General features: G+C 51.0%; 1 protein-coding gene and 1 non-coding gene across 2 annotated transcripts; one reads left to right on the top strand and one right to left on the bottom strand.

Annotated features, from left to right (window-relative positions):
- LOC132481051 (U6 spliceosomal RNA) lies at window positions 1-104 on the top strand. The gene has a single exon (XR_009530756.1). It is a non-coding gene; the product is annotated as a U6 spliceosomal RNA (small nuclear RNA).
- A 2,724-nt stretch (window positions 105-2,828) lies between these two features.
- Window positions 2,829-14,555, bottom strand: SLC1A5 (solute carrier family 1 member 5). The gene is made up of 8 exons (XM_060083196.1): window positions 13,352-14,555; window positions 10,963-11,005; window positions 10,256-10,303; window positions 8,876-9,042; window positions 6,781-7,014; window positions 5,810-6,004; window positions 5,532-5,666; window positions 2,829-3,692 (listed from the first exon to the last, which is right to left on the bottom strand). The coding sequence occupies exons 1-8, from the start codon at window positions 13,918-13,920 to the stop codon at window positions 3,458-3,460; spliced, it is 1,626 nt and encodes a 541-aa protein (XP_059939179.1). The 5' UTR covers window positions 13,921-14,555; the 3' UTR covers window positions 2,829-3,457.
- Between the last annotated feature and the right edge of the window lie 12,995 nt (window positions 14,556-27,550).

Genomic DNA, 27,550 nt, shown 5'->3' with positions numbered 1-27,550 from the left:
GCGCTTGCTTTGGCAGCACATATACTAAAATTGGAATGATACAGAGATTAGCTTGGCCCCTGCACAGGGATGACACGCAAATTCGTGGAGCGTTCCATATTTTTCTAAAATATGACACGAATGAACCTATCTACGAAGCACACTCACAAACACGGAGAACAGACTTGTGGTTACCAAGGGGGCAGGGGGTGCGGCAGAGATGGGTGGGAGTTTGGGATGAGCAGATGCAAACTGGTATATACAGAATGGATAAACAAGGTCCTACTGTATAGCATGGAGAACTATGTTCAATGTCCTGTGATAAACCATAACAGAAAAGAATATGAAAAAGAATGTATATATATGTGTGTGTGTGTGTGTAACTGAATCACTCTGCTGTACATCAGAAATTAACACAACATTGTAAATCAACTAGACTTCAATTTTAAAAAATGGAATGAAAAAATTTGGTAAGTGGGAATTCCCTGGCGGTCCAGTGGTTGGGACTCTGCAATTTCACTGCCATGGCCCGGGTTCAATCCCTGGTCGAGGAACTAAGATCCTGCAAGCCACACAGCGTGGCCAAAATAAAAAAAAATTTTTTTAATTAAAAAAAATTTTTAGGGCTTCCCCGGTGGCGCAGTGGTTGAGAGTCCGCCTGCCGATGCGGGGGACGTGGGTTCGTGCCCCGGTCCGGGAGGATCCCGCGTGCTGCAGAGCGGCTGGGCCCGTGAGCCATGGCCACTGGGCCTGCGCGTCCGGAGCCTGTGCTCCACAACGGGAGAGGCCACAACAGTGAGAGGCCCGCGTACCGCAAAAAAAAAAAAAAAAAAAAAAATTTAAGAAAATTAAAAAATGGGTAAGTACTGTTTGGTGGAATATGGCCCAGTTGTATGTACATATATTTTCTACATAGATTGTACATGCAAAATATTACATACGTAGGTGTGTATCTCTTTAAATAGGCATCCCTCATCATCTAAATCTCATCCATTCTCCCAAAAGCATGAAATAGAAAATTGGGCAGTAAACAGCTATTTCAAGTGAGGAAAATAATGCACTCCTAGCTCCATCCAAAAACCCCAACTGATTTCCCTAAGTATCATTTAACACTCCTATTAAACACTTCTGTAACAACCCACTAAGGTTTCTGGCATAATAGAAATCATTGAAAACAATTACTTAATTTATTCAACACTTAATGAACTCATTAGTGGCTATGTTTTTGTGCAATACACAATTTTGCACAGAATCAGATATGAATGATATTTCCCTGCCACACAGCAATGATCAGGAGAAATAACTACATAAACCCAAAAAAGGTGCTAAAGCTGTAACATCTGTAATTGGTGGTGCCTCCAGGCACCTGGCAGAAGTCCACATAAGGACCTAGGAAGGGGGAGAGAATATCAGTCACGAGTAACATGCTTCAACAATGCACAAGACAGGATCCTGTTAGAACAGGTGAGTCTTGACTGGTGTCGTCCGTGTCCGGGACCCAAAGAGAACTGAAAACAGTTGCAGAACAGGTTTTTGATTCAAACAGCAAATTAGGGGTTTAAAACAAACAAAAAAAGAGCAAGTCATTATTGGGACTATTAGGATAGTGGGAGTTATCAAGGGGTAACTGCATTCCTATGGAGGTGGTTATAGTCGGAAATGAATTGACCACAGGTGGTACAAAATTTTTAACTGGAAGCTAACATACCTAGGGTACATAATGCACACATCTTAAGTGTACTGGTTAGTTTATTTTTCCAAACGTTTACATCTGTGTAAGCATCAGTCATATCAAGATATAGGACAGGGCTTCCCTGGTGGCACAGTGGCTGAGAGTCCGCCTGACGATGCAGGGGACATGGGTTCGTGCCCTGGTCCGGGAAGATCCCACACGCCGTGAAGCGGCTGGGCCCGTGAGCCATGGCCGCTGAGCCTGCGCGTCCAGAGCCTGTGCTCCGCAACGGGAGAGGCCGCAACAGTGAGAGGCCAGCGTACCGCAAAACAAAACAAAACAAAATGTTATCTGTGAGATGCATCGTGTTGAGTGTATCACTAATTTTTGTGCCCAGCAGGCTTCCATCGAATGATGATTGTACCAGCTAATCCAATTGATTTGTTTCTAAATTTTGGCAATTACAGAGAGCGCCTATAACATTTGTGTACCAGCTTTTGTGTGAATAGGAGCTTTCATTTCTCTTGGGCAAATACCCAGGAGCGGGACTCATGAGCCCCATGGTAAGTAGATATTTTAAAATACACTTTGATATTAAAGTGCCCAGGTTTTTTTGTTTGTTTGTTTTGTTTTGTTTTGTTTTTTTTGCAGTACGTGAGCCTCTCACTGTTGCGGCCTCTCCCGTTGTGGAGCACAGGCTCCGGACGCGCAGGCTCAGCGGACATGGCTCACGGGCCCAGCCGCTCCACGGCGTGTGGGATCTTCCCGGACCAGGGCACGAACCCGTGTCCCCTGCATCGGCAGGCGGACTCTCAACCACTGCGCCACCAGGGAAGCCCTAAAGTGCCCAGTTTTTATAAGCAACTGCCCAGTGATTTTCCAAAGTGACTGGACCATTTTGCATTCCCACCAGCAATGCATGGGCTCTGTCCAGTTCCACATTATCAGCACTTGGTATTGCTTTTGTGTGTTGCCATGCCAATAAGTGTGTGTAGTGGTATCTCACTGTGGTTTCCAACAGTGTTGTGTGTGTATATATATATTTTTATTTTTTGGCTGCGTGTTTTTTGATGAACAGATATTTTATTTCAATGAAGTCCAATTTATCATTTTGTTGTTGTTGTTTGTTGTTTTCTGTGTGGCTAGCACTTTTAGTCAAATTCTTGAAAACATCTGATTAGATATACTTGACAATTTTATTGCTGAAAAACATCCTCTGGAGTAACAGCAGTAACTCCCCTCAGGGCTCCTGGGAGTGTTTCTGTTACTGTGAAGGGAACACAGGGCCTGGGGACAAGGTGGGATTGTACTGTGGAGAGTCACAGAAGACACACACACACACACACACGCACACACGCACACACGCACGCACGCCCCCCAGAGCTACAGCCACCAAAATAACCATCAAAGGAGCCAGCAACCTGTCGGAACATCCTTTTGCTCCAAGAGAGAAGAATTTCCCATGGTGCCCTGTGTCCTGAGACACGAGGCCATGCAGGCTCCCAGGATGGGGTGTGGAGGCCGCTACTTCTCCATCTTACTGTTTTCTAGCCTTGGGTAGGGACAGGAGTTGAGGACTGGGGAGATTTGGGGACAGACAGTCACACACACACACACAAGCAAACGCATATACCCCAGCAGTGAGGCCTCCCAGATCTCATGGCAGGGAGGGAAGCTGAGGCCTGTGGCTCCCCGACTGTGTGGGCGGGACTCTCCAAGAGGCCCTGTTAGTCCATTCATCCATGCTGCATGATCCCAATGTCCAAAGCACCCCCCCAATGGGGCAGGGAAGGTCCCTACTGGGATTTACATGACTGATTCCTTCTCACAGGTGTCAGCGTCCCCAGCAGGTCCTGGACAGCGTTTGAGGAGAGGGTTCCCTTCCTCGGTGGGGACCGGCAGCCCAGCCAAGGGGGCCTCACTCTTCACATGGATCAGCTCGGGCACTGAACTGCGGGACTCTGTGCGATCCACGTAATTTTGGAGGAGTCCTGCCCCAAAGGCATCACCTTCCACGTTGAGGACAGTACAGGACCGGTCGCTGAAGGGGGAACAGTGAGGGGGAAGTGAGGGGGAGGGGGAGGGTCAGGGCCCAACTCTCTCCCCTCTCCCTGCCTGGTACCTTCAAGTCCCCACCATGGCCTCCTTCACAGAACCCTGTTCTACGCCTCTTAGGAGCTCATCCCTCCATCCTCCCAGGATCTCAAATATCCCTTCCTCTAGAACCTTAAAGATCTTTTCCTCTAGAACCCCAGAAGCCTCCTACCCACCTTCCTTCCCCTAGAAGCCCAAGTGTCCCATCAGGCTTTCTCTCTGCCTTAGGACCCCAAAGATCTCCTCCCTCCTCCCTGGATCCCCAAAGATCCTTCTTCCAATCAAATACAAGATTTGTTCCTTCTGGAACCTCAAGAAATCATGCCTCCCTTTCCTTGGGGCCCCAGAAGATCCATCAATGCCTCTTTCTTCTGAAATACTAAGTTCTCCCTTAGGCCCTTCTCCTCCCTAGAATCCTCAAGATCTTTTTCCTTCCTCTTTATATACTTTTTGTGTGGGTGTGTGTGCCATTTAAAAAAATTGAGATACAATTCACATACCATAAAATTCACCCTTTAAAAGAATATAACCCAGTGGTTTTTAATTTATTCAGGGTTGTGCAACAATCACCACTATTTAATTCCAGAATATTTTCATCACTCCAGAAAGAAACCCTCGTACCCATTAAGCAGTTATCCCCCATTTCCTCCCATCCCCCAGCCCTAGGCAACCACTAATCTACTTTCTGTCTATAGATTTGCCTATTCTGAACAGTTCATATAAATGGAGTCATATACAATGTGGTCCTTTTTGTCCGGCTTCTTTCACTTAGCATAATATTTTCAAGGGTCATAGGTTGTAGTATGTACGTTTGCATCACTGCTTCATTCCATTTTATTGCTGAATAATATTCCATTGTGTGGACATATGACACTTTGTTTATCCATTCATCAATTGATAGGTATTTGGGTTGTTTCCACCTGTTCGCTATTAGGAATAGTGCTGTTATGGGGAATATCCCTGGTGGTCCAGTGGTTAAGACTCTGCCTTCCAATGCAGGGGACGCAGGTTCGATGCCTGGTCGGGGAACTAAGATTCCACATGCCTCGGGGCAACTAAGCCCATGTGCCGCAACTACTGAGCCTGTGCTCTAGAACCCATGCACCATTGGAGAGCCCACCTGCCACAACTAAGACCTGACTCAGCCAAATAATTAATTAATTTTTTTAAAAAAGGTGTTGAATTAAAAAAAAAAAAGTGCTGCTGTGAACATTCACGTACAAGTTTTTGTGGACATGTTTTCAATTCTCTTGGGTTTAAACCTAGGAGTGGTATCGCTAAGACACATGGTAACTCTCTATTTAACTTTTGAAGCCAGACTGTCTTCTAATCTTTTACACTCTTAACAGCTTAATCATGATAGCTAACAATTACGTAGCATTTTCTACTTACTGTTCTAAGTAGTTGTTCTAAGAAAGCTGCGTGTATTAAGTCATCTAATCCTCCAGGAGAAACTATTCTCTCCATTTTACAGATGGAGAAACTGAGACACAGGGAGATTAAGTTCTTGCCCAAGGTCATTATAGCTAGCAACAGTGGCTCTGGGAGCCTGGTCTAAGAGTCTGCTCTATTAACCGCTGGGACATGCTACCTTTCTGGGGTTCCTCTTGGAACCCCAAAGATCCCTTTCTTCCCTCTGATTGGAACACTCAAGGTGAGGTCCCCTCCCCTTTCTTCTAGAACCCCTTCCTTCCTCTCTTCTGCTCAGAGGCTCTCAATGACCCTCTTGCTCATCCCCTTTCTCAGGAGTACCCCTGAGACCCCCAAACCCCCGAGCCACACTCACACTAGCCAGTCCACAGCCAAGATCAAGGAGATGTCGTGAACCGGCAGGCTGACCGCCTCGAGGATGATGGCCAGAGTGAGGACACCTCCGGCGGGGATGCCCGCGGCGCCCACACTGGATGCTGTGGCGGTGACCCTGGGGGAGGAGAGAGGTCAGGGAGAGGCCGCTCGGTAATGGGAGAAGCTGTGGGGGTGGGGCTGCTCCTCCCATCTTGTGTCCATTCTCAAGGGAGGGGTCAGGTGCCTTGAGGGTCCTAGCCGCAGCACCCCCGCACTCACAGGATAGTGATAATCTTCACGAAGTCCAAGGATCGCTGATTGAGCTGTGCAATAAACACTGCAGCCACACACTGGAAGAGCGCGGCACCGTCCATGTTGACAGTGGCACCGATGGGCAGAATGAAGCGGCTGATGTGCTTGGCCACGCCGTTCTTCTCCTCCACGCACTTCATCATCAGCGGCAGCGTGGCGGAGCTACCAGGGACCGCAGATCTGAGTTAGCGCAAGCTCACCCGGCCAGCACGACGGGGCCCCGCCCACTGCTCAAGCCACGCCCCACCTACCTCCCCTGACCATCCCCTGGACCAGGCCCCGCCCACACAGCACCTAATCTCAGGCGCAAGCTCTGCCCACCAGCCTAGACCTCTGCTTCCCACGACCCCGAGCCTCCGCCCACACCCCTTAGCCCTCCCCGGCTCGTCATGCCCTTCTCTTCTCAGAGCCCGAAGGCACTAGGGATCCCACAGAATGGAAGCATTCCAAAATATAGGGAATCTTGGACCCCTGGGAGATTACCAACGGCTACCCCTTAAAATACACATAAAAATTCATAACTAAATTCTAGAATGTCTGAGCGCTCACTGACTCGCACCCCTTCCCCATCTCTACCAATAACAGACCTCGACTAAGAATTACTATCTCTTGGGGATGCTGCTATAGGAAGGGTTGGATCCTGAGGGGACCGGGCCAGCAGTGACGGACAAACTACTCAGGAGAGGTGGAAGGAGCTTTTAGAGGTTGGATCCAGGGTAAAGCACTAGAGTCGTCCAAGGCCAGGCCTTGGGGTGGGGAGGGGTTCTCAGGAAGGGAGGAATAAATCTCCAAGGCAGTAGTTTCCTAATGGGGGTGGGGGTTCCCTGTACCCAGATCCCATGTCCCTAGACAAAATTTCAGGGGTCTTTAGACATCTGATGCCTGCTCCAGGCCCCTTAAGCTTAAAACCCCTGCCTTGGTCTGCCCCAAGGTCACACCTGGAGGAAGTCCCGAAGGCAGTGGCCAGCGGCGTCATGATGCCCCACAGGAACCGGTAGGGGTTCTTGCGGGTGAAGAAGAAGTAGATGAAAGGCAGCACCAGGAGCCCATGGATGGCGTGGCCAAGCAGGCAGCACAGGATGTATTTGCCGAGACTGGCGAAGAGCATCCCCACGTCCTCCATCTCCACGATCTTGCCGGCCACCAGGAACAAGATGCCCACAGGGGCATACCTAATTACCCAGGAGACAGCTTGCCACCTCTGACCATGTGCCCACCCAGGGCCAGGCATTGTGCTGGGCACATGGCCTGACCGCATTTCTCAGCCTCCCTCAAAGTCAGGAAGTGCCCACAGCAATGTGGGCTGAGGTTCGGGCACCTCCCCTGCCATCCTCCAATCTCTCCCATTGAACACAGTGCCGTTGGGATATAAAAGAAGCTTGGGTGGTTCCATCAACCACTTGGAGTAGAGTCACCCACCAGATGTGGACTTAACACATGACCAGGAAAGAAACACCCGCCGTGCATATCATTTACATATTCTGGGTTTGTTTGTTACAGCAGCTAATATGACATAAACCAATACGCTCTCTCACCATGAAAAATAAAAATCGTGGCTCACGTCTTAATGACAACTCCCAGGTATGAAGCGTTTATGATGTGCCGAGCCCTTGAACGGGATTGAATCTTCACCACAACCCCACAAGGGAGCTCCTATTTTTCGTCTCTTGCTGCTATCATTGAATTAAAATCAAATAGGTCTGTAAAACAGGGGCCAGAATGCTACCAACCTCATAGGAATCTTGGGAGGATGAAATGAGATGCCAGTTGAAATGAGGTGAAAGCTTTTTGTACACGATAAGTGAAGTCTATAGACTTCCGCTGGGATTTATTATCACCCTCTCCTGGAGGGAAGATCCCAGGGGTTGCATGTGTCTCCTAGCCAGGAGGGCTCCCAAGATCACTTCCCTGATTGCCTGATCGCTATGGCTACTTGTCTCCAAACCCCTTCTCCTCTTTAGTTACAGAAGAAAAGCACCATTTCCCAGCCACCTGTGCACCTAGGTTTGGCCAAATGCCCAAGTTCTAGCCAGTCAGATATGCCCAGAAATTAAACAAGTACTTGACAAATATTAGCTAAGCTTGTTTACTGTAGGCACGCTATAGGTCAGGCACTGTCCCAAGAATTTTACATGTATTAACTCGTGCCTGGTACTATCAACGCCGTTTTCCAGATGGGGAAACTGAGGCACGGCGGGATAAGTAACTTGTCGTAGGGCACACAGCTGGGAAGTAGTAGCGCCGGGATAGGAACTCAGGCTGCCCAGCTTCAGAGCCTGCTCTTAGCCACACACCAAGTGTTTCTATGAGTTCCACACAGCAGCTTCTTAGATGTCAGCTACCCTGGAATCAGGGTTGGGGTGGGGGGAGATTTGGTAAAAATGCAGCAGCCCTAACCCTGATTACCTCACCTCCTGATTTCTGACCTTCTGACCCAGGATGGGTCCTGAGAATCAGTGTGACACCATGTGGAGATGAGACGGGAGGTAGCAAGAGTGAAGCTGAAGGCCTCTGCACATGTTTTTTTCCCTCATTATCTGAGGCCATTTAACAAAAGCTCATGCATAATGGTGATAATCGTAGCTGACATTAACTGAATGCTCAGTAGGTGCTAGACATTTAAAACTCTTTCTAAGTGCTTTACTTACACCTCAGTCACTCATGTCATCTTAATTATAACCCTATAAAGCAGGCACTATTTTCCATTATTGATCCAAAGGTAAACATTTGATGACAGTGAAATCTCAGAAACTGAGATGCATTAGCCAGGCTGCGGCCACAGCTCAGAGGTCTTTTTGTCACCTTCCAATAGGATCAAGAAGGTTCCAGGATCAGTATTAGCTCTCACGGCATACAGCACTGTCCTCACCTTATAGATGAGGAAACTGAGGCACAGAGAGAGTAAGTCACTTGCCTGAAGTCACATAGCCAGGGAATAGTCGATGCTGGATTTGAATCTAGGCCGTCTGGTTCGAAGGAGCAGACAGAGGATCGCCCCACCCCGCCTCACCAGCCCCCTCTCCCACCACTTACCACATGATCCAGGAGACCAGCACCATGGTGGCATCATTGAAGGAGTTGAAGAAGCGGATGAGCAGCTCTCCCTCAGGCCCCAGCTTCCGCAGGGCCACGCCAAAGATGATGGCAAACACCACCAGGCCCAGGATGTTCATACCCTCCACCTCACCCCCCACGGGCACCTTTGGGCAAGAACACATGGGGATGGGCGGGGCCATTCAGTCAACCTGCACAGTGACTGAGGGCCTGTCCTGCGCACTGCTGGGACCCAGCAGAGACAGGACCATTCCCCGGGCCCCATCCTCCCAAGGCTCAGAGTCCAGGTCCAGGGACCACCCAGAGTGGACAGGGCTGGGACGGGGGAACCCAGGGGAGTATGGGAACCAAGGAAGGTTGTGCTGCCAAGCTTGGAGGAGGGGAATCAGGGAGGGCTTCCTGGAGGAAGGGGCTACGACCCGGAGACCAGGGGTGAACAAGGTAAAAGGAGGGGAGGGGTATTGTTACCTCTTCTAGAGAGAGTTAACAATATGCAACAACCTTGAAATGACTCTAACTTAGGCATTCAAAGAACAGAAAGAAATTCACTGTGGCTGGAGCAGAATGGACCAGGCAGAGTCACAAGATGAGGCTGCGTGGGCGGATGGGCAGGGGCAGGACCTCACAGGGGCCCCGGGGACTATGGCGAGGAGCCTAGGCTTTCTTCTGAGGGCACTAGGGAATATGACAGGGCTTTAGGCAGGAGAGAGGCTGGGTCAGGTTTGTGCTCTGGAAAGAATACTCCAGCTGCCAGGCTGAAGGTGGGTGGGAGGGGGTGGGAAGGGAGGGGAGAAGAGGGGCCTGGACCTGAGTGTGGCTGTGTGGACGGAGAAGAGAGGGCACAATGGAGATTCCAGAAAGGCAGAAAAGACAGAAATTGGGGAGGGGCTTCGGAGAGTTTAAAACAGATTGCGCCCAAATGTTAGAGGACCCAGGGGACTTCCCTGGTGGCACAGTGGTTCAGAACCGCCTGCCAGTGCAGGGGACACGGGTTCGAGCCCTGGTCCGGGAAGATCCCACGTGCCGCAGAGCAACTAAGCCCGTGCACCACAACTACTGAGCCTGTGCTCTAGAGCCCGCGAGCCACAACTACTGAGCCCGCATGCCACAACTACTGAAGTCCACGCACCTAGAGCCCGTGCTCCGCAAGAAGAGAAACCACCACAATGAGAAACCTGCATACCGCAACATAGAGTAGCCCCCGCTCGCTGCAACTAGAGAGCGCAGCAACGAAGACCCAACACAGCCAAAAATAAAAATAATAAATAAAAAGAAGACCCAGAGAGCAGACGAGACCAGGGTAAGAACAAAATGGAAAAACCAAGGTGCAGGGCCCCCTACCACCTTCCCAGCTCTTACCTTCACCTGGGTTCCGTTGAACAATCTCTCCTCATAGGAGGTAGCGTACTGCAGGTGGGGTTGGGGAGAGTCAGCATCAATTGTCATCGAGGCTCCCCCACCCCATCCTGGCACTGACAATACTCAAAGCCCGCCCTAAGGGCCTCCCTGGTGGCGCAGTGGTTGAGAGTCCGCCTGCCGATGCAGGGGATACGGGTTCGTGCCCCGGTCTGGGAGGATCCCATATGCCGCGGAGCGGCTGGGCCCGTGAGCCATGGCCGCTGGGCCTGCGCATCCGGAGCCTGTGCTCCGCAACGGGAGAGGCCACAACAGTGAGAAGCCCACATACCGGGAAAAAAAAAAAAAGCCCGCCCTAAGCTTCCCTTAAACGTGATCTCATTCCATCCCACCAGCAACCCTGCTGCAGTAAGACTATTCATACCCCCATTTTCCAGAGGTGGAAACTGAGGCTCAGAGAGGTAAAGGCACTTGCTCAGGGTCACACAGCTAGAATTCGAACCCAGAGGAGGCTCAGAACCCATATTCTCATGAGGGGCGTGGATGGGTTTCATTCAGAAATAACCCAGGAGCCCTGCAATATGGCCTGTAAATATGTGGGCACGTTCGTTTTTCCAGGCACCACCCAAAATCAGGCACCAAGGGGCTGGAACTGGCTGTCTCCCTCCCTGCCCACCCCCCAACCCTGAGGGACACCCCAGAGGACTCACTGAGCGGAAGGCTGCGGACACCAGGTTGGAGGGGAAGATATTTCTGCAGAGATAAACATGGTTGGGGGGGGGGAGTATTAGATACCACAGGAGGAGGTCAGGGGGGCTGGGTTGGCCTCTTGGGGTGAGGGGAACCTTGGAGGCCCCATCTGTACCCAAATGTGGCCCTCACCCATGCCTCAGCCAGGTTCAGCCAGGCAGAGATGGACCTGGGCCTGCACATCTTTCCAGGGTGTGCAGAGTCTCAGTTGGAATCCTGGGACCCAGGAGGCTGGTGTTCTAGCCCAGAGGGAATGTGGATTGAGGGTGAGGAATGCCAGCTTCCCAAGGCAGGCTGGGGCAGGGTTATGGGGCCTGGCTCCATCCCACACTCAGCACCCTCAATACTCTGGACATCTTGCATCAGCCACTTCCTCCCGGAGGCCTGGGAGGGCTGAGGAAAGGGCTGGCCCTGGGGGCTGCCTGGTGGGTTGCAGGCTGTGGGGAAGATCTGGGTGTGTTAGGGAAGAGGTGGTGAGAAAGTGACAAGGATTGACTGTGTTGTTGTGAATGCGCCTTTGTGTTTATGCAGCCACTCTCGTGCGAGGATGTCTGGGTGTGACTAAGTGTGCAGCAGCATGCATTAAACCCCACTGAGCATGAGAGGGAGTCGGACAGTGGCCCCGTGTGCCTCAGGGCAAGACAAAAATAACAGCCAAGGTGACTACGGGCGGGCGCTGTACTAAGTGCTTTATATAAATCAACTCATTTAATTCTCCTGACAGCCCTCAGGGCCCTGCATTATTACCCCCATTTCACAGAAGAGGAAGCTGAGGCACTGACAGGTGAAGAAACTTGCCGTTAGGAAGTGGCAAAACTGGGATTTGAAACCGGCCAGCTGGTGCCACAGTCCGAACCGCTCGGCAACCTCGGATCCTCCCTCTCACAAAGACGTGGGTGCACAGCTGGTGGTGGTGGTTGGTCGTTTATCAGGTGTTGGTATCCGGTTGGGTGGTGCAGGTTAGTGTTCAGATACGTGTGACCCTGTTCGCGTGTGGCCCTGTAGGCACGTATGTGAGTGTGCATGTGCTCCTGAGCTGTGTTTAGGCAGTGTTACACATGTTGGTGCGGTCAGTGGCATCAGTGAGCGTCTGCGTGCCCGTGTCCAGTTGTGTGTCAGTGGCTTATAAAGTTGGGTGGCTCTGAGATGTTCCAGCTAAGTCGCCGAGTGGCTGGCCAAATGAGCTACATGGATTTGGGCACAACGGGGAAGCTTGCACACATAAACAAACTTCAAGTGGGTGTGCCCGTCTGCAGGTCGGCCTGTACCCACCCAGGCCAGCCAGGGCTGGGTCAGGACACAGCTAATCTCCCCCAGCCAGGAGGTGCCCACCCGCTGTAATTTCTGGACACCAAGCCTCCCCCCAATATCAGCCTGCACTGATGCCCCAAGAGACTGAGGGGAACCCTGTTCCGTGACTCATCATTTCCGTCCCCCACTTCCAGGAAGTCCCCAACCAACCTGGAGACACTGAATCAGCAGGCCTCAAAGGCAAGGCCATGTGGATCCAGCAGCCTGCCCTCCTTAAAAGGGGGGAGAGAGCCATTCTTGAGGGCAGGGGAGCAGAAGCCCAAAAGAAAAGAATCTGCCCCCTTTCTGGGCAGCCTAGTGGGAGGGGAGGGCGGCCGGGTACCAGACAGAGTAGGAAATGGGATGGAAAGTTTGTGGAGGTGGCGGGACTTACCTACCAGGAACATAAAAAAGGGGAAGCCAGGGTCCTGCCCAGCTGAACTGGGTGGGGAAAAGAGGCCGAAAAAAGTACCTGGCTTTGTCTGGGGGACACGTGGTGTGGGGAACCACGTGGGAAGAGGGCCTGGTGGGGGGTCATTCTGATCTCTTCAGGTCCTGCAGGGGCCCCTTGCCCAGGGCTCCCAGAACTTTTATCCAGACACTGGACTTAAACCTTTATCCAGAAGCCCCATCCTGGGGCCCTTGGCCACCCAAAGATCCCCTTCCAAGTTCCCCTCAGGATCCTCCCCCCTCACAGCAGAGACCCTCTTATGTCCCCCTCAACTCCGCAAAGCATCACTTCTCCCTCTATAAGACTTCCACGCCCCTATCACCCTCCTGTGGGGTCCCGCTTATGTACGCAGGCCCCCATGTTTAGAAATCTCCTCCAGAAGCCTGTTCTCACCCTCTGTACCCTGACCCTCAAGGGGCCAGAGCTCCCCCCCAACTATCCCATCCTGTTTTCCTGAGGCCCTGGGGATGTCCCGGACACGGAGGACCCAAAACCCCCCTTCCGTCCACGTGGCGACTCCGGCCAACCCTAACACGCGTCCCCTCCCCACGAGGCTGAAGCACCCACCCCCTTCCTCCAACCTCCCCACCGGGAGGGCGGGGTCTGACCTCACAAGATCCAGGAACGAATCGAGCACCTCCTTGCTGGGGGCCTCTTCCACGGAGCCCGTGGCCCCGACCGAGGCGTTGATGGCGGCGAAGGCGGCGCCCGGCTGCAGTGCGAGCGCCAAGCCCACGCCGAGCGCCGACGCTAGCAGTGTAGTAACCAGGAAAAAGAGCAGCGCCCAGGCGCCCAGGCGGCCGAGCGCGCTCGGGTCCAGGCTGGCCGCGCCGCCGATCAGGCTGCACACCACCAGCGGCAAGATGATCATCTTTAGCAGGCGCAGCAGCAGCTCGCCCGGGAAGGCAAAGGCCTCCAGGCGCGCTGGGCCCAGCGCTAGCGCGCCGCCGGCCCCCGAGACCCCCAGCCCCAGAGCCACTCCCGCCAACACCGCCACCACTGTCAGCAGCACCAGCAGGTTGGCGCGAAGGCAGCGGCGCACCTGGTCCCCGGAGCCGCAACAGCCGCCTTTTGCCGAGCCGAGGTCCTCTAGGGGGACCAACGCCGAGACACCGTTGGCGGTGGGCTCCGCCGCCGCGTACCCCTTGGGGTCTCCCTTAGGCGGATCGGCCACCATGATGAACGCCCCGGGGTTCCTCAGAGCCTGGAAGCTGGGAGCGCTTGGGGCTCCTTCCCAGGACGCTCTCGTTCCTTAAAACTTTGTTGAGTTAACAGAGCCTGGAGGCTGGAACTTTGGAGGGTTCCTTGGAGTTGTAAGTCCACAGCGCTTAAGTTCCTTGTCTCTTAGAAGCTGGAGTGTTTGAGATTCCCCAGGCTGGGCGCTGGGGCTCCTCTGCTCTTCGTTTGCGCCCGGCGCTGAAAGCTGGGAGGTGGGAGCACCTGGGGTTCTTTACCCTGGGGGTTAGGAATACGGGAGTTTCTCAAGCTGGGACCTAGGGTCCTTGGCTCCGGAAGGCTGAAGGCGCCCAGGCGGCAGAGGTCTTCAAGAGGCTAGGTCCTGGTGGCGCAGATCCGGGAGGCGGGGACCTGGGGTGCCTGGGTCCTGGAAACGGAGAGCTGGGGAGCCTGAGTCTGGGGGCCGGAAGACGGAGCTCCGGGAAGAGGGGGGCCAGGCTCTTGGGTCCAGGCGGGAAGATCCGGTCCCCTGGGTGCCGAAGGCGGCGGCCCGGGATCCCGGGAAGAATCAGCTGTTAGCCGAGACCGGACCTCCCGGGCTCGCCGCGTGGCTCTGAGACTGCTTGGCGGAAGCTGCCGGGATTAAGAACCCGGGGCGAGGCTTGAGAGAACGGGGACAAACCCACCGGTGCCGATTGGCTCGGTCGGGTTCAGGGCCCTCCAGGGCGGGGCTTTGGCTGGAGTAGAGCCAAGTCACCCCGACAGAAGGCAGAAAAACAATGGTTACATTCAGGGGCGGGGTCCGGGTGGGTGGGGGTGGAGGGTCCGAAGGGGGCGGGGCGTTGGGAAGAGGCTTTTCCCTGCCGGAGGATAGGGTATTGGGTTGGGGGCCTTTAAGCCACAAAAGTGCCTGGCGCGAGGGTCTCTAGAAAGTGCCAGGTGATCCGCGGGTCTGCAAATCAATTTAGCCTGAAACTTCTCTTCCGCCCTAAATTCCGGTCTTTTGTCCCTTCTCGTCAATTCCTCGAATGTAAAATACAGATCCCTCACGTGATCGGTGTAAGAGTTAAATGAGATGGAGTGATTTATTTAATAATGTTAATAATTTTCAAAATAAAAGTTCTCAGTTCAGAGCCCCACACGTATCAATTAATGGCAGTTATTATATTAGGATTGTAATCCACTTCCCCCTAGGTACGCAATTTGCAATTCATCCATTAAAAATTATAATTCAGTTTAATGACTGTGCTAATGCTTTTGCTTTCACCAGATATTTTCTCCTTTTTTTAATTATTAAAAATTAAAAATTAATTAAAAATTTCAAACCTACAAAAAAGTTTAAAGGATTTTAGAGTGAACATCCATATATCCACCACCTAGCGTCTACAATTATTTCACGGTACTTCTATATAAAATTTCTATCCATTCATCTATCTCTCTAGCCATCCACCCATTTACCTCCTTTTGATGCATGTCAAAGTTGCAGATACCAGCGCACTTTCCCTCTAAACACTTCAGTATGTATGCATTTATTAATCAGAGTTCAATATTTCTATGTGGTCTTCTTAGTTCCCTGACCAGGGATTGAACCCACGCCCTGGGCAGTGAAAGCACGGACTCCTAACCACTGGACCGCCAGGGAATTACCTGTCTGCAGTCCTCTTTTTCACAAAATGCACAAACCGTAAGTGACATCTGCTGATTTTTGACAAATGCATATGCCTGATTTCACTGGAATGTTCATAACTGCTTGGTGAGGTTGGGCCCACTATTCTACCCATTCTCCAGATGGGCAAAACGGGCTTATGGCAAGAGGAAGTCACTCACCTTGAGGCCACACCAGGGGAGGCTGGGAGTTGCAAGCCTGCCTCTCAAGGCCCTAACCTTAGAGGGAATCAGCTGTGATTGGCTACTCCTCCTGGCAATATTGAAATCCTAATTCCTTCTCCACCTGGCCTGTTCTCTGATAACATATCAGGTGTTCACACTTGCTCAAAGAAGATCGATAGTGATCATCAGAGGCTTCCTTCTGAAGCAGCTGTGGGCCTATCTATGAGCCTATTTCCACATCTGTAAAATGGGAAGAATAATAGTAGCTCAGACCTCCTTGGGTGCTGAAGAGCAAATGAGATCCCATGTTCAAAGCATTCAGACAGGGTATAGGTTAGCCCTTAATAAAGTTAACTACTACTACTACTGTTGTTGTTATTGTCGTTATTATTGAAGAACATGGTTTGGGCCCCAACCAGCTCCAGACACTGCTGGGCATTTGTCACTTGGTCACTGCCAGCCCTAGCCCTAGACCTGCTTGGGAAGGAGCTTTGAGAGCTTGTGGTGACACCGTGCAGGATCTGAGGGGCCAAGCCAAGCTGAGAATTTGCCCAGGATCTGATGGACCTACCACCCAGGCACCAGTGGCCTTGCAGACCTCCTTCCTGTGTCTCCTGGACACTCTCCCCTCCCAAATTCTCCCAGCTTCCACGCCACCTACTTCAGAAAGCCCCCATTCCCCATTCCACCCTCCAAGTCTGAGGTCATATTCATTCAACAAACTCACGTTAAACTCCCACGTGCTCGGCTCTGTGCTAGGCACCGGGAACACGGACACTAAAGCCACACAGACATTGGTTCGAATCCTTGCGCCACTACTTACCAGCTAAGCATCAGGTTCTTCATTTGTCCTAGAGTCAGTGTGAGCGTAAATTTGATGGTGCACACGGTGACCCTCGATCAAAACACGAGAGGACAATTCCTGAGCACTCTATTCACTCCACAAACATTCCTCGGGCCCTTACTAAGGGCCAACTGCTGTTTAAGGTTCTGGGGATTCCACAGTGAGAAAAAAATTAAAAATGAAAACCCAGGGGGCTTCCCTGGTGGCGCAGTGGTTGAGAGTCCGCCTGCCGATGCAGGGGACACAGGTTCGTGCCCCAGTCCGGGAAGATCCCACATGCCGCGGAGCGGCTGGGCCCGTGAGCCATGGCCGCTGAGCCTGCGCGTCCGGAGCCTGTGCTCTGCAACGGGAGAGGCCACAACAGTGAGAGGCCCGCGTACCGCAAAAAAAAAAAAAAAAAAAAAAAAAAAAACGTTATCATATCTTCATTAATCTTTGCGATCAATCCTGTTTTAGTGACTTGGAAGCAGACAGGATAATGAGGTTTGTTGTGGCCTAACCGCAACCTGGGCAGGGATTTGACCTCAGGTGTCTCTGCATCCTCAACCCTTATCTGACACGCCAGCTACCCTGCAATTGACTCCTCCCCAAGCAGGGACATTTCCTTCAAGGGACCATAGTTTATTCTGATCAGCATTGGGCCCTCTGTTGGGAGGTGCCAGGGACCCAGCAACGATCAAGACAGTCCTGGCCCTATCCTCCGGGGAAGCACAGTCCAGAGCAGGTGACAGACCCATCCTCAGACAGTGACAACCCAGAGTGAGCGGGGCTGGGATGAAGGAGCCCAGAAGGGATGCTTGACCAGGACTGGGAGGGCTTCCTGGAAGAGGAGGAATCCCAGTTGGGATAGGGAGGGTTTGGACCGAGCCCAGGGAAAGAGTATTATTCCAGGTAAAGGGACAAGTACACGCACAGCCTCAGAGTTGAGAAGGGCCTGGAATGTTCGAAAGCACAGATTCAATCTAGTAACCCCAGTGACTTCCCTGGGGATAAAGTCCAAACTCTTTAGCCAGGCATTTGTCTATTCAGTACTACATTCCTTCAATCATTCAACAAACCACATCTAGTGAACGGAATGCTGAGAGGCATCAAATAGAATGAGACAGATGGGGAAATGGGTGGAGGGCAGGTTTCAGTACCAAATCAGGTGGTCAAGAAATATTGCTGGGCCTCCCTGGTGGCGCAGTGGTTGGGAGTCCGCCTGCCGATGCAGGGGATGCGGGTTTGTGCCCCGGTCTGGGGGGATCCCATGTGCCGCGGAGCGGCTGGGCCCGTGAGCCATGGCCGCTGGGCCTGCGCATCCGGAGCCTGTGCTCCGCAACGGGAGAGGCCACAACAGTGAGAGGCCCACATACCGCAAAAAGAAAAAAAAAAAAAAAAAAAAGAAATATTGCTAAGGGACTTCCCTGGTGGCGCAGTGGTTAAGAATCCACCTGCCAATGTAAGGGACATGGGTTCGAGCCCTGGTCCGGGAGGTTCCCACATGCCGCGAAGCAACTGAGCCCGTGTGCTACAACTACTGACAACTACTGGGCCTGCGTTCTAGAGCCTGAGAGCCACAGCTGCTGAAGCCCGCGCGCCTAGAGCCCGTGCTCTGCAATGGGAGAGGCTACTGCAATGGGAAGCCAGCGCACCGCAGCGAAGAGTGGCCGCAGCTCGCTGCAACTGGAGAAAGCCCGAGTGCAACAACGAAGACCCAGTGCAGCCCCAAATTAATTAATTAATTAATTAAGAAATTAAGAAATATTGCTAAGGAGGTAAAGACAAGGTACGGGGTGGGGGGGAATATAGGACAGGGCACCCTATCACCTGTGGGAAAAAACTATATATAACAACCTCTGTTTCAAATGCATTGATTATCTCTGCAAGAATTTACAGAAACTGCTCAGAATGGGAGCTTTCAGGAAGGAAATCTGTGGCTTTGCAGTTCAGCACTGGCATCCTGAAACTGTCTTCTTGTCTCACGGCTTAGCAGCTGAATGACCTCAGGCAAGTCACTCAATCCTCCAGCCTCAGTTTGCTTGACCGTGAAATAGGGTTAAAGGGTAGCATCTGCCTCCAGGGTCATGGAGGGTGAACCAAGTTCATGTGTATAAAACACTTTGGTTGGTGCCTGGCAAATCACAGCCTCATTGTATTTTAAGCTGTGATGACCCTTTGAGATCAACATTATACCTAAGGGTGAAAGTAAAAAGGTCCTCTTCCTTGAGTTCCCACAGACTCACAGGCTGGTGTTCCTCCGCAGGAATGTTCAGGCCCCAGGGACCACTGAGCAAAGGAGCCTGAGAGGCCCCAGTTGGGACCCGGCAGCTGGTGGCCAGGCTGGGGGCCAGCAAGCTCCTGGCACCCCTCCTGGTAATCAGGGCCCCCCGGGGATGGAGAAGTGGCCCATGTTGCCAGTTGGGTGACAGGGGTGTGGGCCGGGCTTAGTCTAGTCACTGCCCACCTACAGGGGTGTCAGGGAGGAAAGGGAAGGAGAAGCCTCCAGGACTCAGGGGACCCTAGAATCCCAGAACCTTCAGGAAGTGCAGAGTGGGTCCGGGCCAAGAGGGCAAGGTTTGAGGGTTTGGTTCAGGATTGGCCATGCATGTCCCACCCCCTGCCCTCCTCAGACTTGGAGAGAGAAATAGACCAACTGGTCTCAGCCAGCTTTCTTCCCAATCAGCCAGACCTCCTACCCAGATTCAGATTTCATCATCAGAAAAAAAAAAAAAAAAAGACTCCAGGAAGGAGGTAAGAGGGTCCAGGAGGAGGCTGGGCTGAGCGGTGGGAATCTGAACCCCACAGAGCAAGAAGGCCCTTGCTGGCCTCAGTTTGCCACCTGTGAAAAGGGTATTGTGAACGTTGCCCTCCCTGAGAAGAACGAGTGTCTGACAGCAGGAGGGACTGAGTAAACTCCAGGGCTCCAGCCTTCTCCATCAGACCTGTGAACAAGCCTCTCCTCTCAAATTTGCATTCATGCATTCACCAAACCTTTTCTGAGTACCTATTGTGTGCCCAGCCCTGTGCTGAGTGGTACTGGGGACCCAGCAGTGGCTGAGACGAGCCTTGCTCCCACCTTCCCAGGTTCATAGGTCAGCAGGACAGACAGACAGTGATGATGCAGAGTGAGTAGGGCTAGAATGGAGGAGCTCCGAGGGGAAACGCAGCTTGGGAAGTAGGGTCAGGGAAGGTTCCCTGGAGGAGGGGACATCTGAGCTGAATTTGGAAGGGTATCAGAGCCAGCCAGTGAAGGGAGGAGGAAAAGGGAAGGTATGGGCAGAGGACACAGCAAGGGCAAAGACCTGCAGATGAGAAATTTATGAAACGAAGAATAGTTCCATTTGGTCACAGTGGAAATTGGGGAAAACTGCTATGAAATGAAGTTGGAACGGTGAGCTAGATCAGGTAGACAGAAATAAAAAGACTGAAGTTAAAATCATTCATTTAGGGACTTCCCTGAAGGTCCAGTGGTTAAGACTCCATGCTCCCAATGCAGGGGGCCCAGCCAGGTTTGATCCCTGGTCAGGGAATTAAGATCCCATATACCCGCAACTAAGCCCGTGCGCCACAACTAGAGGAGCCCGCGCGCCGCAGTGAAGACCCGGCACAGCCAAAATAAATATATAAATAATAAATAAAAATTTTAAAAATCATTCATTTAACACATCTTACCTAAGCGCCTGGCTCTGTGCTGCGTCCTGCTGGGGTCTCTGCGGTGGCCAAGGCGGGTTCTGCCCTGTCCTCATGGAGTTTATCACCTATGTCACTGTTTCTTAAATTTCCCAAGTCTCACAGCTCCCATTGTCTGTTAAAATGCAGATTCCTGGGCTCCAAGGCTACCTTCCAAAGGGAGGCAAGTATAGTCCCACCAGGTGCCCAGAAGGAGAGGAGGATGGGAGCATGGGTGAACAGCCCTGAAGACATCACACCTGCTGATTCTAGAATTCTGCTCCTTTGATTGGAGTCCAAGCATTCTTAGCACAGCCTGGACATCTATATTTTCCAACCTCAGGTGTCAACCGATTAGTAGGGCATGAAATAAAGTAGGGAGTCTCAAGCAGTTAATTTTTTAAAATGTCAAATAGAGCGTATTGTACAAGTAATTATTGTATCGCGACATTTTAATTTACATGGGTGTGTGCACACCTGTTCATACATATACTGTGTTGCAAGCAAAATATACATTCTATTGTGTATCAACCGTCTCAAATTCAAAACAGTTTGAAAAACAGTGGTCTGTGGACCCCTGCGTGATTTGCCCCCTCCTTAAATTTTTAGTCCTCTTTTCCTCATATGCCTTTCTCCTCACTTTACCAAGATCTTCAGATTTCCACTCAGGAATCCCCTGAGTTTTCAAGACCCTGAGGCTGGCTCAGGTGTCCCTCAAGGCTCCTCCAGCCCCTTGGACGCCCCCATCCCAGCCCTGCCCACTCTGGGTGGTCACTATCTGGGGATGGGTCTGTGCCCTCCCTTGGGCCAAGGATGGGAACCATCACAACCACCGCTGAGTTCCCCCAGCATTGCCCTGCATGGGGCTAGGCACACAGTAGGAACTCTGGGAATGTGGGTTGAGTCTTTTAGAAACAGGAAGGAAAGGAGGAAGCGGAACCCTTGGGTCCATCCGGGCCAAGAATCATGGGAACTTCATGCATTCTGGTCTGGCTGGGAAGCTGCAGCCTGGGGGACTGGAGACTGGCCCAGACCTTCCCTTCCTACATTTCTAATTATTTATTTAAAAGTTGGCTTGTCTGGGCTGCTCTGCCCCGCCTCCCCCAGCTGCAAGCTGTCCAGCCCCTGTGGCTTGTGGTACACCGTGTAACTCGGGTTTCTTGAGGCCCAGCGTGGGTGTGTCTGGCACTGCCCTCCACACCTCCCCCCAGATCCAGCCAAGGCCATAAGAGCTGTTTTCCAAGGCAGTTGCCCCTGCCACCACTCCAGGCCCTGCCCTGGGACCCCAGAGGTGTCCAGGGGCTCGGGTGACCTGGAGAGAAAGACATTTGATGCTTCCAGGGAGACAGGCTAGGCTAATGGGCAAGGGCATGGGCGTAGGGCCAGAGAGATGAGCCCTCCCACTTCTTAGCTGACCTTGGACAAAAGATTCCGCCTCTGAGCCTCAGGTCCTCGGGTCTGAAACAGGATGAAGGTAGTTTCTACCCCAGAGGTGGCAGGGGAATGAAACGAAACCACATGACAAAAGCCCTTAGCATGGGTCTGGACGATGTAATAAGAGCCAGTATATTGGGGAGGCTTTTAATCCTGTGATCATTAGCATTTCCCTTTAGAGAGCCCTGGTCAGAGGCGAGCCAGGCCCCGTGCAAGGGGGAGGCCGAGGGGACGCAGGCCTGCCCTGGGGGTGTGAAGGACGAGGCCCTGGCAGGAGCCAGTTCTGTGGGCAGATAGTCACACAGCGTGTTCCTGGGACTGTGTGGGCACCACCTCTGAGGGCGGCTGGCCTGAAGGCCTAGGACGTTGTGAGTCTGCAGACAATTCCCACCTCTGACTGCCTGGGGCTAGAGACCTGGAGGTCACTCGCCTCACGGTGCGCAGCCGGCTGGATCCCAGGAGGAAAATCCAAAGAGCCTCTGCCTCACTTTCTGAGGGGAGTGAGGGGCCAGCGGCCTGACTTTGAGAGGTGTTAAGAGTCTGCAGCCCCAGATGAGGGCGGTGGTCTGAAGGCCGTTTAACAGTCCCTGGGCAAAGTCCTGCCAGAGCTGGGGGAGAGAGTCAGCACTTGGGGGTGGAAAGGGTAGGGTGAAGGGGGTTACCACCTTGGGCTCAAGTAAGGCCTGGGCCCATGAAATCTGAGGACATGTTAGAAACCTGTGGGTCCAGGGAATTCCCTGGCGGTCCAGTGGTTAGGACTCAGTGCTTCCACTGCTGTGGCCCAGGGTTCAATCCCTGGTTGGGGAACTGAGATCCCCCGCAAGCTTGGCGGCATGGCCAAAACAAACAAACAAACAAAAACAAAGAAAAAAGAAAAGAAACCAGTGGGTCCAATGCCCTCTTGGTACAGACAAGGAAACTGAGTTCAAAGACCCGCAGCAAATTATTGCAAGAGCCAGGGGAGGAGCCCTGAGCCATGCCAGCTAAGGCCCCTGGAGGAGGTCGAGTACCAGGCCTGAAAGAGAGAAGGGCCCGAACCATCCAAGATAACAAACCTTCAAGGTCTCACAGCCTGAGAAGGACATCAGGCTACATTCCATCCAATTTTCTTTTTTCAAAGTACCCATGAAGGGCTTCCCTGGTGGTGCAGTGGTTAAGAATCCGCCTGCCAATGCAGGGGACACGGGTTTGAGCCCTGGTCCAGGAAGATCCCACATGCCACGGAGCAACTAAGCTTGTGTGCCACAGCATGCGAGCCTGCGCTCTAGATCCTGCAAGCCACAACAACTGAGTGTGCATGCCACAACTACTGAAGCCTGTATGCCTAGAGCCCGTGCTCCGCAACAAGAGAAGCCACCGCAATGAGAAGCCCATGCACCGCAACGAAGAGTAGCCCCGCTCGCCGCAACTAGAGAAAGCTTGCGTGCAGCAACGAAGACCCAACACAGCCAAAAATTAATTTATTTATTTATTAATTTAAAAAACAAAAAACAAAGTACCAATGTAAAAGAATTTTTGAGTTGAAATTCACATAAAAATTAACAATATTATAGTGTATGACTCAGTGGCATTTAGTACATTCACAACATTGTGCAATCATCACCTCTGCGTAGTTCCAAATCATTCTCATCACTTTCCCAAAGGAAACCCCACACCCATTCAGCAGTCACTCCCCATCCCCTCCCCACAGATCCTGGCAACCATTAATCTGATTTCTGTCTCTATGGATTTCCCTATTCTGGACATTCATACAAATGGAATCATACAATATGGGATTGTGATAGTCTGAGTGTTTGTGTCCTCTGTCTCAATTTGTATGATGAAACCTACATTGCAGCACTATTTACAATAGCCAAGACATGGAAGCAACCTAAATGTCCATCAACAGATGAATGGATAAAGAAGAATGAGATATTACTCAGCCATAAAAAAGAATGAACGAACACCACTTGCAGCAACATGGATGGACTTAGAGATGATCATTCTAAGTGAAGTGAGCCAGACAGAGAAAGACAATATCATATGATATCGTTTATATGTGGAATCTTAGAAAAAAATGATACAAGTGAACTTATATACAAAAAAGAAATGAACCCAAGACATAGAAAACAAACATGGTTACCAAAGGGGAAGGGGGTAGGGGTAAATTAGGAGTTTGGGATTAACATATACACACCACTATATACAAAATAGATAACCAACAAGGACCTACTGTATAGCAGAGGGAACTATACTCAATATTTTGTAATAACCTATAAGGGAAAAGAATCTGAAAAAAAAAAGATATATATGTATGTAAAAAAAAAAGGCAAAAAAATTTAACTCCCCAGGGTGATGGTATTAGGAAGTGGGGCCTTTGGGAGGTGGTTAGGTCATGAGGGTGGAGCCCTCAAGATTGGGATTAGTGCCCTTATAAAAGGGGCTCCCGAGACATCCCTCGCCCCTTCTGCCCATGTGAGGACACAATGAGAAGTCTACAACCCAGAAGAGCGCCCTCACCCAACCATTTACCCTGATCTTGGACTTCCAGCCTCCAGAACTGTGAGAAATACATTTGTGTTATTCATAAGCCACTCCATCTGTGGTATTTTGTTATAGTAGCAGCCCGAACAAGCTAAGGCAGTCACCTTTTGCATCTGGCTTATTTCACTGGGCAATCCACCCAATATTTTGATTTAACAATAATAACTAACACTTATTGAACACTTAACTATATCCCAGGTACTACCCCAAGGACTGTGCATGTATTAACCTACCTGAGCCTCTCAATAAGCAGGTGTGTGGGGTTCTTTTATTGTCCTCATTTTATAGTCCAATAAACAGAGGTACAGAGAAGTCACACAGCTGGTAAGTGGTAGAGTCAGGCTTTTCTCTCTCCTTTTTATTTTTATTATTTTTTTTAGCACCATCAGCCTGTTTTGTTTGTTTGTTTGTTTTGGCCGAGCCACACAGCATGTGGGATCTTAGTTCCCCGACCAGGGATTGAACCCGTGACCCCTGCAGTGGAAGCGTGGAGTCTTAACCACTGGACCACCAGGAAAGTCCCAGCCTCATTATTTTTGTACTGTGGTAAAATATACATAACATGTTGCTGACACTTTTAAACATTTTGAAGTATACAGTTCAGTGGCCTTGAGCACATTCACAGGGTGGTGCAACCATCACCACTATCTAGTTCTGAAACTTTTTCATCAACCCAGGATTTGATCCCAGTTTTTTTCTACCTCCAGAGCCCAAGCAGCTATTCCTACCTTGCCTCTCAGTTGAAGAATTTAGCATGGGGGCGAGAACTTGTCTTCCCCTTGGAGTTCAGCCTGCAGGATGCTATGCGGCTATCAGGTTGTTCGCTATGCCCGTCCAGGATCTGGGTTTACTAGCACCAGTTCTGGACTGTTTTCTCTGCCTGGAACCTTCCCTACCACCTCCCAGCTCTTTGCCTCCTGTGACCATGAGGGGGATTTCTAAAGGCAGGAGCTGCCAAAGGGTCCCATTGTGGAAGAGAACAGAACTGACAGGCCAAGACTGGCTTCCTGGGATCGTCCAAACTCCTGAAACCAGCTATGCCTGAAGCCAGCCAACTCGATGATTTTTTCACTCAGATGAGCCAATCAATTCCTGATTTTGCCGAAGACAGTTACGCTGGGGTTTTCAGCCTCTTGAAACAAAAAGGGACATAACTGGGACTTCTCTGGCAGTCCAGTGGTTAGGACTTCGAGCTTCCACTTCAGGGGGCATGGGTTCAACCTCTGGGCGGGGAACTAGGATTCCACATGCCATGTGGCGCCAGCCAAAAAAAAAAAAGGGACAGAACCAGTGGAGTGGGAGCTAGCCTGGTGATTAAGGTGCTGGGCAATAAGTTCCCAGAGAAGGGACAGGCATGAACAAACAAGAGTGGGTGGGGACATGGCCCATTTCAGGGGACAGACAACAGATTATCAAGGTGGCTGCAATGTGGAATTTATGAGGGGTCACAGTGGGGTCATGGTGCAACCTTCCACTTGCAAAAAGAAAGGGGCAAGCCCTGACGATGAGAGGCCTAGGCCTTGGGAGGACCTGAAGGCTTCGTCCTAGGAGCAGCAGGAGGTCATCAGAAGGTTTAAGAAGCAGAGTGATACAATCAAATTTGCATCCTTATTAGAAGCCTCTGCACTCTGACCCATTTGCTGGTGGCTGTGGAAATTGGTACAGCCTCCATGGAAAGGCATTAGGCAACAGGCATTCACGTTAGAAGGTCCCATGCCCTCTGACACAGCAGTTCTTCTTCAAGGGATTGATTCTACAGTTATAGTCGCACACGTGGGAAATTAGTGCTGTTTGTGTTTGCAAGAGACTGGATGCCAGCCAAGCACCCATCAGGAAGGAACCAGCAAATTACGTTATGACCCATCCATGCAGTTGGAATACTATGCAGCTTTACAAAAGAGTAAGCCAGGGCTTCCCTGGTGGCGCAGTGGTTGAGAGTCTGCCTGCCGATGCAGGGGATGCAGGTTTGTGCCCGGGTCCGGGAAGATCCCACATGCCGCAGAGCGGCTGGGCCGGTGAGCCATGGCCGCTGAGCCTGTGCGACCAGAGCCTGTGCTCTGCAACCAGAAAGGCCACAACAGTGAGAGGCCCGCATACTGCAAAAAAAAAAAAAAAAAAAGAGTAAGCCAGATCTATATGCATTTCGGTGGTGTGCTGGTAAATGTTTAACCATCGGCTCTTTGGGGAGAAAACAGTCCTGATCTGTAGCGTTTGCCAACGTCTGTGGTGTAAAATACTCCCATCACGGCTGATTTTAAGCTTACCAATGTGACCTCACTGAATGCAGAGTTGGAAGATATCCTCAATACCTCACCACAATGTGGGATTTTCGTAACCTCTAGAACAGAGATAGCATTAAAATGTAGTAGAATAATTAGGAAGTGATAAATTGACTACTTCTCATCGTCTTGTGTAATAGAATGTATTCAGTTGGAAGTCTGTATAATTTAAGTTTTAGTAAAAGCTCTGTTTAACAACAGGCTTGCAAAATTCCCGGAAGTTTAGCAATCAGCCCTCACAAACGGTTACAAGCCAGCCCCCGCACACCACTGACAGCTCCAAGATGGGACAGCACAGCCAACTTATGGACAAGGATCTACAGGACTGTATCTCACCCCCACACACAAACTCTCCGCCTTACTTACTCCTCTCCAGCCTGGATCTGGAACACTTCAGTCTCACACCCACCTCAAGGCCTTTGCACTTGCTGTTCCACTCTTCCCCTCACATAACCACATGACTTGCTTCCTTACCTCCTCCAGGCCTTTGCTCAAATGTCACCTTTATCAAGGCTTTCTCTGAGCATCCTGTAAAAAAGTAGAAACCCTCCTGCCGCCTCCACACTCCAGTTTCTTTGACTGCTCTATGTTTTATCAGCAGCACTGACTGTGCCATCTAACCTACTATGTAATGTTAAAATGTACTTGTCATTTTATTTATCGACTGTCTGTCTCCCCCACTAGAATGTCAGCTCCATGAAGGCAGGGAGTTTTGACTGTTTTCTTCTCTGCTGTATCCCCAGTGCCTAGAAGAGTGCCTGGCATATAGTAGGTGCTCAATAAATATTTGTTGACTAAACTTAAGGAAAAAATAAAGCACAGACTATTTACAATAGCCAAGACAGGGAAGCAACCTAAGTGTCCATCAACAGATGAATGGATGAAGAAGATGTGGTATATATACACAATGGAGTACTACTCAGCCATAAACAAGAATGAAACAATGCCATTTGCAGCAACGTGGATGGACCTAGAGATTATCATACTTAGTGAAGTAAGTCAGACAGAGAAAAAACAAATATCACATGATATCATTTATATGTGGAATCTAAAAAAAAAGATACAAATGG

Source organism: Mesoplodon densirostris, chromosome 19, assembly GCF_025265405.1.
Source record: "Mesoplodon densirostris isolate mMesDen1 chromosome 19, mMesDen1 primary haplotype, whole genome shotgun sequence".
NCBI classification, from domain to species: domain Eukaryota; kingdom Metazoa; phylum Chordata; class Mammalia; order Artiodactyla; family Ziphiidae; genus Mesoplodon; species Mesoplodon densirostris.
This window is presented reverse-complemented; position numbering and strand designations above follow the sequence as displayed.

Coding starts and splice junctions, on each gene's coding strand:
- SLC1A5 (XM_060083196.1), bottom strand. CDS start 13,920: ATGGTGGCCGATCCGCCTAAGGGAGACCCCAAGGGGTACGCGGCGGCG. Junction 11,006..13,351: donor TCGTTCCTGGATCTTGTGAG/GTCAGACCCCGC, acceptor TTATCTCTGCAG/AAATATCTTCCCCTCCAACC. Junction 6,005..6,780: donor GCCTTCGGGACTTCCTCCAG/GTGTGACCTTGG, acceptor GGTCCCTGGTAG/CTCCGCCACGCTGCCGCTGA.